This window comes from Epargyreus clarus, unplaced genomic scaffold, assembly GCF_041222505.1.
Source record: "Epargyreus clarus isolate Ecla_fem2 unplaced genomic scaffold, WU_Ecla_fem_2.2 ptg000033l, whole genome shotgun sequence".
Classification (NCBI taxonomy): Eukaryota; Metazoa; Arthropoda; class Insecta; order Lepidoptera; family Hesperiidae; genus Epargyreus; species Epargyreus clarus.
This window is the reverse complement of record NW_027332238.1, coordinates 2,965,287-2,983,406: the sequence shown is the minus strand read 5'-3', so window position 1 is coordinate 2,983,406 and position 18,120 is coordinate 2,965,287. Positions and strand designations below refer to the sequence as shown.

Genomic DNA, 18,120 nt, shown 5'->3' with positions numbered 1-18,120 from the left:
TTATTATTATTATTATTATGTAACTATTATTATTATGTAATTATTATTATTATTATTATGTAACACTAACGAATTAGGCTACAAACCTGTAATGTTAGATGTAAGAATTATGAATAAATAAAATAAATAAATAAAAATAAATAAATAAATAAATTGAATCGAATTGAACTGAATGAAATAGTATTTGTCAACTCCCTATCTGTCAGTTTCGACTAAAAATTACGGTGACAGCGACACAAATGACGTTAATGACAAGTCAATTGGTGCAACACAGAATTTTTACATTCCATCGCTACCGTTAAAGTTACTGTTATATTTAACTTTAACGCAAACTTTAACTGGGTGTTCGATGCAACCCACCCTATGGAAAATTAAAGTTTCAAGTTACTTGGTCCAAATTTTTACGGTGCTCATGTGCATGCCATTTGGATTGTGAGTGTGTAGGCCAGATACTTCCTATATGTATAGTATATACTATATGTGTAGTATGTATTAAAGTGTGGTCCGCGTAAAACTGCTAATCCGCTCTGAATATAGAAATGAATCTCGTCGCCATAGTAAATTGTATGACTACACCTACTCGCAACAACTTCATAGCGGACGAGAAGTTTGGCGCGGACTATACATGAATACTTGTTTGATAAGCATGCGCGCGTGCACATATACGTATATGAATGCATACGTGTATGTTATTCATGTATATTATACATATGTGTTTGCGTATGCGTATGCGTATGTGTGTGTGTGTGTGTGTGTGTGTGTGTGTGCGCGCGTGTCTGCGCACATGCATGTCTTCATATATTATACTTCATATAGGGCTCGAACACAAAACTGCGATGCGACGCGATGCGAATTCGCAACGCAGAAAATTGCGATGCGAATTGCTGCGATGCGATATCGTGCGGCGTAGCGTCTCTCAGGGTGACCAACAACAACAACCACTGTGCGATGCGAATCAATTCGCAAGTTCTTGCGATGCGTCGAGGGAGCTCGCAGATTTTTGCGATGCGACGTCGCATCGCAGTTTTGTGTACGAACCCATATTTCTATTTACCTGGACAAGTAAGAACAGTCGCTCTCCGCCATCGAGAACGCCTTGGACGCACCGAACGGCCCTTTCGGTTTATCGATAGGATCCGACCAATTCGCGCCACCTGGTGGAAACAAATTAAAATAGGGATGGGACAGATATATTTATTACAGATAGATATATTACGGATTTTGTTATTGTAATAGTACAGAAAATACACATAGGTAATATTTTAATTTTATTTATAAGGGAATGTTCTAGAATATTTATTTTAAATTTATAAAACCGAAAAGTACCCCTTTATACCGAAAACATTATATTTCATTCACTACCCGTGCCATGAAGATGGATAAAACATAGATGCGCCGCTACCCCTGATGACTAAGCTGGAACGCCTCAGAAAAGTATGTCTCCCTTACCACACCCTTCAAACCGGAACACAGCAGCGCCTAACACTGCTGTTATTAGGTAGAAATAAGTGTGGCGATGGTGTCGCGGAGTCGAACCACAAAGGGTTCTGCCACCTTCAAAAAAACTTGTAAAAAAAATGGGGTAATAATAGAACGCCATTTGTAAACATCAGTTCACTCACCTTTGATGAGAGCGGCAACAGCGCAGTGTTATGACGTAAAATCTTTTGCTAAGAGTGTGATCCTTATTTCTTAGGAATAAAGTGCAATATGCATTTCCTTAATATGACGAATTTGCAACATTTTAGTTTTATTACGTCTCGATTTATAATGTTTTTGCGATTACACAAAGCGTGTAGAAAATTTGAAAAATGCCAAAAAAAAATCTGTGCCTAAAGTATTAAAGATATTTGATTAAAATTTGTTTGGAGGCTTGGGAGGTGGATAGGTTCATGTGGTTAAATTTATTGTCGTATGAAGGTATCCACCCTTTATATATTATATACTAGCTGACCCGGCAAACGCTGTGTTGCCGTATAAATAAAAAAATGTTAAGGGTGAATGACCCTTATCACTTAGGGGTATGAAAAATATATAGTATCTCAGTTGTAGTAGTAGCCGATCTCAGAACTCAGACCTACTGAATATGCATATAAAATTTTGTGAAAATCGGTAAAGCCGTTTCGGAGGAGTACGGTAACTAACATTGTGACACGAGAATTTTATATATAAGACATACCTGATGCCGATGTGCAGAAGGTGAGGTTCGGTGGTAAGGGTTCCATAAACTCGTCGTACTCTTGTGGTATCGATGACGCCATATCGTTACTCCATGTACCTATTTCGAAGCCCTGCAAACATTTTAGGACCTTTAGTTGGCAAAACAAATCGAAAATATTTTATTTGAAATAGATTCCTTATACGGAACTCTTTTTTAACGTCTACCACTCTTTCTGTCTTTAAAAATTTGATCTTTAAAAAAGTTATCAAAGGTATATGAAGTCTACCAATACGCACTTGTCCAGCGCGGTGGACTATGATATTACACACACACCCACACCTATTTCTACCTAATAACAGCAGTGTTAGGCGCTGCTGTGTTCCGGTTTGAAGTGTGGTAAGGGAGACAGACTTATCCGAGGCGTTCCAGCTTAGTCCTCAGGGGTAGCGGCGCATCTGTGGCCGACCTCAGGTAGGAATATCTAATCCTATCTGGGGTTGATGTCCATGGGCGGCAGTAGCCACTTACCATCAGGTGGACTGCATGCTCGTCTGCTTCTCTTGTTATAAAAAAAAAAACCTCACTCTGAGAGGAGTCCCAGCAGTGGGACAGTAATGGGTTGATGACGACTTGCGTCTTTAGACATGTAATTTAGGGCTTCAAAAATATCAAAAAAATATTAATTTGCTTACAAATTTAACATTTTATAAAAGATATTGTTTTGTGTGTGTGCGTGCATGCGCGCGGGTGTGTGTGTCTGTGCGCATGTGTGCGTTCTTGTATGTGTACACGTAAGTATGATATATATGTGTGTATACGTATTTTTCCTATATAAAAGAACCTTGTATCAATTTTCCTACTACCTCACAAGTGAGACTTAATATCAATTATGTATATTCCTATATCTATCTCACTCACACTCTCAGCGTCCTCCTTCTCCTGCAGAATGTCGTTGATCGTCTTCTCTTTAACTTCTGCTGTCTTCTCGTGATCTTCTATTCCTTCCTTTTGTTCTTTATCTTCTTTTTGCCTGGAAAATAACGAGACATAGGTCTAAACATGATATTATTAAAGTTATACTTCAATGACAATTAAAAGTATTGGTGAAACGATTTTTGTTAAGGAAGCGGTTACGCTGGAACGTTACTTTACAATAATAACATTAATTTATTAACAATATATACAAATGATACGGTACATATATGACATGATAAGTAAAAATAATGTTGTAATATATTTTTTGTTATATATAAATAATTATTAATTAAAATAATTTTTATAAGTCAATTTACACAGAATATTTTAATTAACAATATTAAAGTGTTTACTTCTCTTTCTCCCCCTTTTTATCTTCTTCCTCTTTCTTCTTTTCACTCTTGTCTCCTTTCTCATCTGTGTTTAGTACCTGAAGTGAGAACAATTTTCATTTTACTTAAATACAATATCAATGAGAAAATAACCAAATGACGCTTTCTTCAGATTGAAGTACCAGACAAGCATGCAATCCACCTGATGGTAAGTGGTTACTGCCGCCCATGGACATCTATAATCAATCCCAGATAGGAATAGACCTTCCTATTTGATATCTGGTCGGCCACAGATGCGCTGCTATCTCTGAGGACTAAGCTGGAACGCCTCCGAAAAGTATGTCTCCCTTACTCCACCCTTCAAACCAGTACACAGCAGCGCTACACTGCTGTTATAACAGAAATAGGTGTGGCGGTGGTGCCGCCGGAGTCGAACCACAAAGGGTTCTATCACCTTCAATGGGTTAATTAAACATATCCATGGGCGGCAGTAGCGTATCATCAGGTGGACTGCATGCTCGTCTGCTACTCTTATATTATAAAAAAAATCTATCTAGCTGGGGTTCGAACCCAGGACTCTTTTGGGTCACACCGGTGAACGAGAAACAAACTTCATCATTTAGTTATCTATCCGAGGATCGAGCCCGGGACTCTTTTGGGTCACACGAACAAGCAACAAACTTCATCATTCAGCTATCTGTCACGTCCGTCCGCTCCTAGCTATCTGACCGGGGATGGAACCCGGGCCCCTCTGCCCGCTCACCTCGGCGAGGCTCCAGCCGAAGTCCAAGGGCGGCCACAGCGGCGGCGGAGCGCCGGCCGGAGCGCCCAGCGCCACGTCCTCGCTCACCGCGCGACGGATCTCGTCCGCTATTAGCAGCGCGTTGATTCTGAAACAAACATTTGTATACATAAATAATTATAGTTTAAAAACTAACAACCACGCTAAAATCGCACATGGAAACGTTAATCCTGATGCCTGACAATCCTGTTGAGGAGAATGGGATAAAATTATTAAAATCGTGTATTATCATCGGTTCTAGATAAGTATTGAACATTTTAAATTAATCGGAAGATTCAAAGTGGGTAATAATCGTGTTCAAAGATTCCGTTACATACATACATACATACAGGTCAAGCTAATATAAGCGTGGTAGAAATATACATAAATTTTGCACGCCAAATATAATAAAACGTTAAGATCGAACGTTATAAATTTAAAATCCTTGTAAAATACTATTTTCTACTATAGAAAGTATCTATCTATCAACAGTTCAAGAGATAGATCTCTGTGACAGACAGAGAGACTGCGGAAGTTTATTAATAGAGTTCTTTTCATTACGGTACCCTAAAAAAACATAAGAATGCCGAAACATCTTGACGACGAAAACCACGTGGCGAAGCACTATACCGGTCTGACGCGCAGAGGGTCCCGGATTCGATCCCCGGCCAGACAGAAATCTAAATGATGAATTTAGGTTTCTTATCTGGGTGTTTGTCTATTTGTCTTTGTGTGTGTCCATGGCATCCACGACACAGGGAATCCTAGTGTGGAGCTGTGAGTGTAGAAACTTAGAAAGCATTATATTTATATATTATTTATATTTATCTCGTATATAAGCTGTGAACTGAGACAAATTAACGGTTTCCCCTGGCGTGATCGCCTGGCGAACGTTGACTCTTATACTCCGGCACTAGGATCTGCTTCTGGTCTGGGTCTGGGTCTGGGTCTGGGTCTCACACACACACACCTGTACAGCACGCAGGGCAGCGCGACGGTGGCGAACCACAGCGGCGCGGCGAACGGGTGCACCGTGCACAGCTCCGGCACCAGGATCTGCTTCTGGTCGAGCCGGTCGCGCTTCGCCCTTCGCGTGCGCTCCGAGGAGACCGGCAGGGCTACGCCCTTCCTGTTCACGTATCTGGAAGAACACGGAATTTTATATCGTTAAATTTATAAACGAACGTGTAAGTGATTCTCTGTGTATTTCCCTGTCCGTCTGTGAGTCTACCTGCCCCTCTGTGTGTTCTCCTGTCCCTCTGTGCGTCTATCAGCCCCTCTGTGTGTTCTCCTGTCCCTCTGTCTGTCTCTCTATATGCCCCCCCCGTCTCCCTGTCTTTCCATCTGCCCCCCTGTGTTTTCTCTTAGTCCCTCTCTCCATCTATCTGCCCCTCTGTGTATTTCCCTAATTCTCTGTCCGTCTGTCTGTCTATCCACCCCTTTGAGTGTTCCCCTAGTCCCTCTGTCCGTCTATCTGCGCCTGCGTTCGTCTGTCTGTCTCTCTGTCTGTTCCCTCGTCACCCAGTCTATCTATCTTCCCCTCTGTGTTTTCCCTATATCCTCACCTGGGCGTGAGCAGGTTAAGCCTGGCGCTGGTGTGGTCCACGTCGAGCAGCGGCTGGTGCGGCTGTGTGAGCGTCACGCCGTATTTAGCGCTGTAGTAGTCCCTGAAGCTGCCGTGTGTGGACGACGGGAACGCCGAGTCCGGGGTGAGGTTCCAGCATATCTCCGCTACGAGGAAGTACTGGGGAAGAAGGCTTCAATTGAGGAATATTGTAGGTTTTATGGAGAACAATCGCAACGGCGAACGTCAATGTCGTCAGGCGACGCTGTTCGTCAAATGTAGTTACCGACTGCTAAGGATAGAAGAATATAGAAACGATTCGCGTCGACGTAGAGATATCAGCGGCTCTGCGACAGCTCACAAGCTGCTCTCCCCGCGGACACATAGCGCAGTTAGTATGCCCTTACTGTTGCAGAGTATATGCTTGTGGTTGTGTTCGACCCGCATTTGTTCTCTGACTGACACCTGCGCGCATTATTTCTGCCTTATAACAGCAGTGTAGCGCTGCTGTGTTCTGGTTTGAAGGGTGTAGTAAGGGAAACATACTTTTTCGAGGCGTTCCAGCTTAGTCCTCAGTGGTAGCCGCGGATCTGTGGCCGACATCAGGTAGGAATATCTAAACCTATCTGGGGTCGATTACAGATGTCCATACGGCGGTAGCCACTTACCATCACATGGACTGCATGCTCGTCTGCTAATCCCATATTATATAACAAAACTAAAAACGAAAATTCAGAGCGGACTACAAGTTTGGCGCGGTTGACACGTGACTAACCTGCGGTTGATCCTGATTCCTGTACCACGGCGTGACGACAGCGTCGCGGTACTTGTCCGCGTCGAACACGAACACCTCCCCGGGCGCGAGGAGCGGGTTCTCCATCCTCTTCACCTTGCCGTCCTTCTCGCGCTCGCGTCTCGACTGGGGGGTGGGAGCGAGATGCATTTATAATTTGGTTATACGTGTGCTTGAATGTGTGTATAAGTGGTTGCGTTAGTGAATGAACGAATGAATGAATGAGAAATTTAGTAAATTGAGATATTGTGTTTCTATGTAGGTCACTAACCTATGCGTGAGTGATTAAATGAATAAATGAGGGATTTAATTGTAAGGGATTTACTTATAATTGTATTATACACGTATCTGTCAATGTGTAGGTGTATGCACATGCGTGTGTATGAGTGAATGTATTAGCAATTTTAATAATTGAATGATTGACGGGATTATGTGTTCATTCGTGAGGATGTGTGTGTGCATGAGTGAATGAATGAGAGTGAATAGGTGAATAAATGAATGACTGAGTGAGCTAATATGCGTGAAGGAAGTGAGTGATTGGATTTAAGTAAGCTAATGGGTTTTATGTGTAAATGTACGAATATATTTATAATTGAATAAAATAAAATTATTATCTGCACAATAAGTTTATGGAAAGTGATTTTTTACCGACTTAGGAGTGTAATGTTTTACGAGCGTATGTATGCTTGTATGTATGTCTCATATATGCGCCTACGCCTTGCAGCTCAAAGGGCTTGACGGATTTTAATATATTAGGTGTCACTTGACTTGAGTAACAAAGACTAAATTTTAAGCTTTCAGATTGATTCTTTTTATTTTACAATATTTCTCAGTTATTTTTTTTCTACCAATGATTAATGTTGTTGTCATGTGTGAGTTCTGTGAATCTGTGTATGGTCGTGTATGTATACTCACAACTTTCTTCTCCACGACCTCGTCCTCGTCTTCCTCGTCTTGCTGGAGAAGAACCGGCTTCTCCACCGAGTTCTTCTTTTCCTCAGTGTGCCTGTATATCAGTTCTAGGAACGACCAGTCTATGTCTATGTGGGATGTGCCGTCTCCTGACATAACTGAGAAATAAATAAGAATAGAATTTCTTATAACAATCAATATACATTTTTACATACATGTATACAAGATACAGGATGAATTTTTCAAATAGGCCTTCAGGGCCAAATCCGCAACTATAAGGATTGGCAAAAAATACTAACAGGAATTAAGAGGCCTTGTCCTCTAATAAAGAATAAAATTGCATCATACCATTTTGTTTTATTTATTTCCCTAGCCGATAATCAAAAAATCAATTTGAAAAAAAAACACAACCTGTATTATTCCATTAACGGATAGCGTCGTTTATAAGGATCAAATTCTGGGAAGTAATGACAAACTAAAGAAAAAAGCGTATTTTGAATAAAATATAATTTATCACCCTGTATACGTCTGAAAAATATAAATAGACGACAAAGTAGACCACTTTATGGCATTGTACTGTGAGTCACGTCATTTCTTTGAATGTACATAAATATTCAAATCGCTTTTAATAGTTAATTTTTCAATAAAAAAAAAATTCAATAAAAAAATTAACTACTAAAACCGATCTTATTTGAGAATTGAAATTTGAATTGAAAGAAAGTTGGATGAAAAGGATACATACCTTTAACGGTGGGAACTATATAATAGTTGTTGTGTGTCGTTCCCTCCGTCTGTAGTCGCATACCGCGCCGTCGCACACGCAACACGTCCGAGAACACGAACCTCATGAATCTAGGGACGGCATTTTGAAGGTTTGATCATGTTTTTGATTCATGTCATTATTTTAAAGCTTCAATTATAAGGTAATTTGGGGGTAATTTTTTAGGATTTTTGTGGTTCCACTCCGGCGGCACCACCGCCACACCTATTTCTGTTATAACAGCAGTGTTAAGCGCTGCTATGTTCTGGTTGGAGGTGTGGTAAGGGAGACATACTTGTCCAAGGCGTTCCAGCTTAGTCCTCAGGGGTAGCGGCGCATCTGTGGCCGACCTCAGGTAGGACTGTAATCTGGAGTCACTTATCTTGGGGACCACTTACCATCAGGTGGGCTGCATGTTCATTTGCTACTTCTGTTCTACTTCTAAAAAAATACTCTAATTGACCTCCCCCCCCTCTTTCTTAACACACACCCCAGTGTCCCCCTCAATACACATTCAACTTTTACATAATACATTTATAACAACGTTTATCACATACAAAATCACATTTATTCATAATACAAGTATAAAGTACAAACCTTCTAACCAGCTTAGCCCTCCTAGGCGACAACCTGACGTCGGCCTCAGCAGCAGGTTCTATGGACACCCGCACCTCCCCGGAACGCGTGTACACGGGGAAAGCGGGGATATGCAACCTGTGAACACATTTGTTCAAATTTTTAATAATTGCCATGTATGTTTTTTTGTATACATATATTATTATAATCTATGTATGTGTGTGTTCTTATTTTAGGAGTGACACAAGGATCAATCAGACTACATGATCATTTTTTATCACAAAAAATTCTATTAGGAGGTCTTTAATTGAATACCTAGAATACTTTTTATTATGATTATTTTCAAGGCGGTTGAACTCAGATGTCCATGGACAGCAGTCGCTACTTACTATCAGGTAGACGGCATGCTCGTCTGCTATCCCATATTATATAAAACAATCGTATAAATAAAAGTATTAATTTAATTCAGTTCGAAAATTATCGTAACACAGTGAGTGTGTCTATATGTGTGTGCGTGCAAGCATGTGGGCGTGCGTGTGTGTATAATGTGTATGTGCATTAATTCGTGCGTACGTTCAGTATATACATGTACGTATGATTACCTCACATACGTGCCATATATATGTGTGTGTGTGTGTGTGTGCGTGTGTGTACGCGTGTGAGTGTGTGTGCGTGCGTTTGTGCGTGTGTGTGTGTGCGCAAGTGCTCGTATGCGTGCCGGCGCACGCCTATACGTACTGTGTGTATGCCTTCTAGTCCTTGCCAAACTGCTAGTCCGCTCTGAAGTCGTTGCTCACAGGCGTAGTCATACAATTAGCTATGGCGACGCGCTTCATTTTTATATTCGGAGCGGACTAGCAGTTCGGCGCACTCACCCCTGTCCCCGGCGCGCGGCCATGAGTGTCTCTCTGTGTGTGTGTATGTGTGTGTGTGTTTGTGTGTGTTTTGTACCGCTCCGGTAGTGCGGTGTGTGTGTGTGTCTGTGTGTGTGTGTGTGTGTGTTTGTGTGTATGTGTTGTACCGCTCCGGTAGTGCGGTGTGTGTGTGTGTGTGTGTGTGTGTGTGTACATGCACGCGCACTCACCCCTGTCCGCGGCGCGCGGCCATGAGCACGGCGACGGCGTGCGGCGCGTGCTGCGGCGCGTGCAGCCGCCGCCCGCGCGTGTTGTACCGCTCCGGCAGCGCGCACCACAGCCGCGAGGAGAGCGCGTACAGCGTGTTGCGCACCGCGTCTGCGGACACACGCGCGTCACGCTGTTAGAGCGTTTGTCCACCACCGCCATCACTGGATGACGGCGACGAAGTAGCGGTACATACATTTACTATAGCCGCGCGTCTACCACACGTCCGTCATGTTAAAGTCTGCCCGAAATTATCTCGTTCTCGGTGACGGCGGCGGTGGACATACGCCCTTACTGTCTTGATAAAAAAAAACCCCCGACTTCGACTACTTCGTCTGTCTATCATGATATCAACCAATATTAATTCGTTTCTTTGTTTGTTTGTATGTTTGATTGTTTGCTTATTACACTATCACGCCTTAACTACATAACAGGTTATCATGAAATTTTATACACACATTGTCAGAGAATCAGAAAAACACATAGGGTACCTTTTAACCTGAAAGAGATTCAATTCGCGAAGAATAGATAAAGACTTCTAACTACGAACGAAGGTGCGGCAAAACCTAGTTTGGTGCCACACTATTCAAAATAATGCGCACGATAACGCGCACGATAATGCGCACCACAAGCGGGTCGACAGCGCGTACAGCGTGTTGCGGACCGCGTCTGCGAACACACGCGCGTCACAGTCGTTACACGGTATCCGGTGTCGCACCGTAGACATGTGCCCACGCCCAGAGACTGAGAATTGGCTCTCACGGCGCACCGTTTGCGACACCGTGCGATGGCACGGTGCCTTGCCGTGTCTTGGCGACGGCGCCGTGGTGAGGGGCCAGGACCTATCCGTCTGTACCTACTCATCAGTATGTTTATCTTATTTGTCTGTCCATCAATATGTTTATCTGTCTATATCTACTCGTCCGCTGTTACTGTTTGACTATGTTGAAGATACATATATAATCATCATCATCATCATCAACAACCCATTACTGTCCCACTGCTGGGCACGAGTCTCCTCTCATAATGAGAAGGATTAGGCCATAGTCCACCGCGCTGGCCAAGTGCGTATTGGTAAACTTCACATACCTTTGAGATATTTTTTTTATAAATCTCTCTGGTATGCAGGTTTTTTCTTTCAGGTGTTTTCCTTCACCGTTTAGCAAGTGATAATTAATTTCTAATACGCACATAACTTTGAAAAATCAGAGGTGCTTGCCTGGGATTTGAACCTCGGATCCCTCGATCGAGAGGCCGAGTTTCTTAACCACTAGGCAATCACTGCTTATATGAACTCAATATAAATTAATTTACTTTTAAATATATCCATGTGTCACTCTTTGATTTGATCATTCTGTCTGTCAAGTGTATGTATAATGTAGGGTACAGATTCCAAGTAATATATCGTGATTAATCCTGCAAGTTCGTTTATATTATCCTATAACTCCTTCAGACTACTTTTTGCAGGTCTGTCTATTTGTTTGTCTATATGTTTGTATGTGCTGTCTTTTTGCCTGTTTGTCCATCTATCTATTTGTATAACTCTCTATCTGTCAATCCGTCTGTTTGTATTTCATCCGTCTCTTTGACTATTTGTATTTTTGTAAAACATTACCATTATCAATCAATTACTTAAACACTTAAAATACTGCAACAAGAAAAAAATAACGTCATTATTGATAATTATATTTAAAAACGTCAAACATCTAAAAACAACATAAATATCAATACTCAATGTACAAATATTAATTTGCATTTATTTACCCCAAAGTGGTAGATCCCTTTGTGGTTTCCTGCGGTACTTTCTGTTATAACAGCAGTGTAGCGCTGCTGTGTTCTGGTTTAAAGTGTGGTAAGAGACTATTTATCCGACGCAAATCTAACTTAATACTCATGTGTAGCGGCGTCTTGACTGACCTCAGATAGGTCTCCAATCTTATCTGGTGTTGATCCCAGATGTCCGTAATTTGTAATTTAAATTTGGAACGCAACCAATTTTAGTTCTTCGTCTCGCCGCTGTGTGGCGTCTACCTTTTCCTCTTCCGAAATTTGTAACGCGTGATTTTTAATCCTTACTAATATTATAAATCCGAAAGTAACTCTCTCTCTGTCTGGTTGTCTCTTCTTCACGCCCAAACCACTGAACCGATTTTAATGAAATTTTGTACAAAGATAGTCTGAGACCCGAAAAAGGACATAGGATAGTTTTTATCCCGGAAATCCCACAGGAATTCGGGATGGCGACTTAAGATCGATTAATCGGAGAATCGATCTGTTGGACCCAAAACATCGATTATTTTAATCGATATTAGTAAGGATTGAATCGTAAACTATGCATTTGATCAAGTGATGATCTTTAGCAAAGTTAAGGTATGAATTTTCAGTTTTATGTATGTTAGTATGTTATATTATTTTCTTTCAAACGCGGGCGAAGCCGCGGGCAAAATAGTAAAATATATTACATTTACAAGCTCTTTATTCGATAAGCACCACACACATACGGCAATAGCTCACCATCAGGTGGAGCAAGCTCGTCTGCTACTCCTATATTATATATTAAACCACTCACCTGCATCAAAGCGTGCCTTGTAGGACTCCTTCACGTCTCTCCACTTGTGTTTGTCTATGTCCGCGTCGGTGCTGTCTATTATCGGCTGGCAGTCCGTGAACGCTGAGGCTGTCTGCGAAAAGGATAGATCATCATTAATATCATCATCATCATCATCATCATCATCAATGTCACTGACGTCGCTATTATTAACATCATCATCACCATCATTATTGTCGTAACATAACTCACTCATAACAGATAGATGTTTGTTACTCGACAAAAAGATGGCGCCACGAGCATTCCAAATCACGCTATCGAAATTTTTCAAATATCCTGCATATATACAAGCTCCGAACTGAGACTGGCGGAGTACGGCTACTCCCCGGGCATCATCACCTAGACCACAGGTTTTCCCTTAGCCAATTTTTTTTTTAATATAATATAAGAGTAGCAGACGAGCATGATGGTAAGTGGCTACTGCCGCCCATGGACATCTGTAATCAACCCCAGATAGGATTAGATATTCTTACCTTAGGTCGGCCACAGATACGCCGCTACCCCTGAGGACTAAGCTGGAACGCCTCGGAAAAGTATGTCTCCCTTACCACACTTCAAACCGGAACACAGCAGCGCCTAACACTGCTGTTATTAGGTAGAAATAGGTGTGGCGGTGGTGCCGCCAGAGTCGAACCACAAAGGGTTCTACCACCTTCAACGGGTAAAAGTCATTGAATACTTACCCTTTTGTAGTAATACTGCCGCCGTTTAGTGGTACCGGGTCTGGCCGAGTCGTTGTTCTCGTTGTCCGACTGACCAACGGTCTCCAGTTCCGCTGCTTTGAAGTTTTCCTTACCTGAAACACAATATATATTATGTATGTTTTATTACATAAATATAGAAGCAGTAGACGATCATGCAGTCCACCTGATGGTAAGTGACTACTGCCGTATGAACATCTGTAATCAACCCCAGATAAGATTAGAGTCCTGCCTGATGTCGGCCACAGATGCGCCGGTACCCCTGAGGACTAAGCTGGAACGCCTCGTATGTCATATGCAACATGTTGACAAAACTGTAATAGCGCGATTCGGAAACGCGTGGCGCCATCTCTCGACGAGTTGCGGGAACTGATCACACTACTCTTGGATCGAACATGACCTCAAGTAACACTTACAACTTATTCTTAAACAATTTTTGCCAACTACAACTCTGAATTAGAAGCAGCTTAGAAATTAATTATCACTTGCTTAACGGTGAAGGAAAACATCGTGAGGAAACCTGCATACCTGAAAGACTTATATTAAAAAAAATCTCAAAGGTATGTGAAGTCTACCAATACGCACTTGTCCAGCGCGGTGGACTATGGCCTAATCCTTCTCATTCTGAGAGGAGACCCGTGCCCAGCAGTGGGACAGTAATGGGTTGACGCTGATGATGATGAGAGCTCTGAATTTGACAATTTTTGCTAACGGGCATGGAATTTAAAGATGGTGCACATGAAAAGGGGATCTTATCTTATACCTCTTTTGTGGCAATAAACCATCTCATGTACCACATTTTACGCAATAAATAAGTGCATATTTCACACGAAACATGGTCATAGTAAGAAATAGAAGGTGTATGTGCTAACTCACCGATGGGCATCAGCTGATTGTCCAGCTCCCCGCTCCTGTGCAGAATCCGGCAGGCTTGCAAGGCGACCATACGTCTAGCTAGGACCTTAGTCGGCATCGGGTGACCCTGAAAACCAAATATATAAAATGAACATCAAACAATATATTTGATTTATATAATTATAAATCCATACGAGGCGTGAATATGTTGATAATTCGACCTACATATACAAATATGTTTATGTATGTTTAAAGACATTTATTTCTCATAAGATTTACAAATAAAAAAATTTATATCCATCGATACGGTTCACGGGGGCGCTATATGAGTAAATACGTAAACGTAGAACGTTTTCTATCAAACTAGAGGTGGCTAGATCTTTCATGGGTAACTGTATTCGCTACTACAATAAAATACCTGATCACATTTTGAATCTCACAGAAAAAAAGTTCAAACATGTCGTTAAACAAACGCTATGTAAAAAAGCGTACTATAAACTAAGTGATTATTTGACTGACAAAACGGTGTGGTCTGAAGTAGTTCCAGCTCCACATGTACTATTAGGTTAAGTTTAACATTGTAAAATCCATTTTTTTTAAAAAGATGTGTGTTATGGAGTTTCTTTCGCCGCTTCTTCTCCATAACGAAACACCTTGTGAAGTGGTGGTAGTTTGACATTCAAAAAGTGCTCTGTAAAGAACCTATTTTGAATAAAAAAAAATGATTTGATTTGATTTGATTTGAACGTAAAAACTCATGCAGATACAGTTGAACTTACAACAATGTTATATTTCACGGGACAGTTGAGCGGCAGTCTCAGTGTACATATATAGGCGGTGCGAAGCCCCCCTGTCCGCCGCTCCGGCAGCTGCACTGCCTCCATCCAGTACTGCGGCGCTAGACGGGTGAAGGTGTCAGATGGGAGCTTGCCGCAGTATCTGCATCAGATATTAATATGTGGTCTAGTATACTAACCAAATCAAATGAAATCAAATTTATTGTGGAACATGGGTACATGGTACATGGTACAAACATAGTATTTTGAGTCCAACATATTCCCGCCACAGGTGGGCATACAATAATTGTGCAATAAAATATAAGTAGCAAATCAATAAAAAATATTAATTAAAACAATAGAAATATAATAATTATTATTAGTCATTTGAATTAAATTATAATGGAAAAATAATTAATATTGGATAAATATGTTTATTATATAGATTTGTCATTTAAAAAGTCATTTAATGAGTAAAAACACTTGCCAATTAAAAACATATAATTTAAACTAAATATATACTATAAAAAAGTATGTGTTACATCGGCCCGCAACTCCGACCTATGCTAAAAATAAAAGAAGTATACGGCTTTGTAGATAGCCTCACACTTATAACCCCAGAGTCTATGTCTAGTGTACCATGAAAACAAACCAAGACGAATACACGATTATAAGGTGGTAGAGCCCTTCGTGGTTCAACTCCGGCGGCACCACCGCCACACCTATTTCTGTTATAACAGCAGTGTAGCGCTGCTGTATTCTGGTTTGACGTGTGGTAAGAGACACACTTCTCCTAGGCGTTCTAACTTAGTCCTCAGGGGTAGCCGCGGATCTGTGACCGACCTCAGGTAGGAATATCTAATCTTATCTGGGGTTGTTTACAGATGTCCATACGGCAGTAGCTTACCATCAGGCGGACTGCATACTCATCTGCTATATTATAAAAAAGTTAAAAAAAAAATAAATCAGAATTAAAATCAAAAACTCACCGATTAATAAGAGCTATAGCGGTACTCAGATCAACGCTACAGCATCCGTCCTCCTTCTTATCAGCTTTATTCACTTCACTCTTATTCATACTATTACACTTACACACACTTTTGCACACACACACACTTTTCTTCGACAGATTGTATGTTATATTAAAATCGTTACCACAATCATTATTTTTCTCAAATGGAATGTCTGTTTCATTATTTTCTTGTATAATTAATGATTCATTATCAATATTATTTTTATCATTAATTTTATTATCTAGTCCATTCATATCAATTTTATCATTACTGCCTGTCTCTTTATAAATATATTCAGTACGAATAACTTCTTTGGTGATACCATTGACCGTTTCCCTCAAAACTACACTTCCTTTATCATTTTTATCATCAGAACACGTGACCTTAACTTTATCATTATCACTTTCATCTTTAGAACACGTGACCTTAACTTTATCATTATCACGTTTATCATCAGAACACGTGACCTTAACTTTATCATTATCACTTTTATCATCAGAACACGTGACCTTAACTTTAACATTATCACTTTTATCATCAGAACACGTGACCTTAACTTTATCATTATCTCCTTTATCATTAGAACACGTCTCATTAACTTTAACATTATCACTTTTATCATTAGAACACGTGATATTAACATTATCAGTATCACTTTTATCTTTAGAACACGTGACCTTAACTTTATCATTATCATTGAATTCCATAGCTGTTAAATCACTGACATTAGCTGCGTCATTAATATTTTCACTATTATCATTAGTTTTATCACTGTTTATCTGTAGCTTGTCTATATTATTACTAACTTCTGAATTACTCATAGAAAAATCTTTATTTTCAATTACATTTCCATTATTTTCGATGATATTACCACCAATTTCTGTATTAAGTATAGAAGAATCCTTCTTTATCAGTAGATTTCCACTATTTTCTTCCACAATACCAACATCTGTATTATTTATAGAAGATTCTTTATTTTCAATTACATTTCCATCAATATCTTTGATAGTTTCACCATCTTCTGTCTTAAATATAGAAGAATCTTCATTTTCCTTATTTTCTTGGTCACTTCCACCAATTTCTGCATTACTTATAGAAGAATCTTTATTTATAAAATCAACTTTTTCTTTCATAGTATCACCTTCTTTAATATGTATAGAACAATATTTAGTTTCAAGTATATTTCCATCATTTTCTTTCATACTATCATCTTCTGCATTACTCATATCGGAATCTTTATTTTCAAGTACATTATCATCATTTTCCTTAACATTTAGCTCGACAGGCGTGTAAGCTTTTACAATAGGTGTGAAGATATCCGCGTGCACCTCCTCAGCGGCCGGCGGTTCGTTCTGTATGCCACAGCCGCACTTTCTGCTTATAATCTGAAAAATAATAAATGTGAATTAGTCTCTTTTAGTTAACTTTTTATAAATGTTGTCAATTGATTATTGTTCTGCTGTTGAATACAGGTCTCGTTCATACAATAGGTAAGATATAGATGTTTGGAACGTAGATTACAGTTATCTTTAAAACCAATTGAAATAATATTGAAAGATAAGTTATAAGAATTTAAGAAAAAAATGTATTTTAAAATGGCTATTTTCTTTAGTATAATTATTTATCATTGATTTCCAAAAATTTGCAATTTATAGGCAGCTCTACAGCCTAGTGCAAAAGTAGGTTTTTTCCAAAACAAAAAAAGTCTCTTCAAATTCCCAGCTAGAAAGAATATTTCTTAACATACACAATTTTAAACCTTAAACTAAGGGTTACAGCCCTTTTTAACCCTTAGTTTAAGGTGTACAAAAATAAATAAATAAATAAATAATTAAATTTTAGTTAACACCCAAAAATTACCCAAACCCAAACCCAAAACAACAAACATATGTCACTACTCCCTATATTTTCATATTTTACCATTTTAGCCCACTAGACAAATTCACCGTACAAAACTGACCTGATCCAACTCCTTATAAACGGAGAGGTTGTCGAGCAGGGCTTCGCTGGGGGCCTCGGCCTCCGCTAGCAGCGTGACCGCCGAGCGCGGGGCCCGAGCCCGAGACCTACAGAGCCCGTGGGACCGGTAGCTGCAACAAATATCATATACTTTCGCTTTCGAATGATTTGAAAATTACGCCACAAAAAATTGTTGATACGCGAAATGTATAAATTAATTAATGGCGGGAACT

The 18,120-nt window shown here is 40.1% G+C and overlaps 1 protein-coding gene across 1 annotated transcript in view; it reads right to left on the bottom strand.

Moving 5' to 3' along the window:
* The window catches only part of Dcr-1 (Endoribonuclease Dcr-1), a 50,615-nt gene that overhangs the window by 17,399 nt on the left and 15,096 nt on the right, over positions 1 to 18,120 (bottom strand). Inside the window, 18 exon segments of the mRNA XM_073090531.1 lie at positions 1,055 to 1,154; positions 2,180 to 2,291; positions 3,080 to 3,191; positions 3,490 to 3,566; positions 4,232 to 4,358; positions 5,220 to 5,390; positions 5,815 to 5,993; positions 6,589 to 6,732; positions 7,522 to 7,676; positions 8,261 to 8,370; positions 8,876 to 8,992; positions 9,939 to 10,086; positions 12,545 to 12,656; positions 13,267 to 13,379; positions 14,161 to 14,266; positions 14,919 to 15,078; positions 15,905 to 17,313; positions 17,889 to 18,018. Of these exon segments, the coding sequence (XP_072946632.1) occupies positions 1,055 to 1,154; positions 2,180 to 2,291; positions 3,080 to 3,191; positions 3,490 to 3,566; positions 4,232 to 4,358; positions 5,220 to 5,390; positions 5,815 to 5,993; positions 6,589 to 6,732; positions 7,522 to 7,676; positions 8,261 to 8,370; positions 8,876 to 8,992; positions 9,939 to 10,086; positions 12,545 to 12,656; positions 13,267 to 13,379; positions 14,161 to 14,266; positions 14,919 to 15,078; positions 15,905 to 17,313; positions 17,889 to 18,018 (3,582 nt within the window).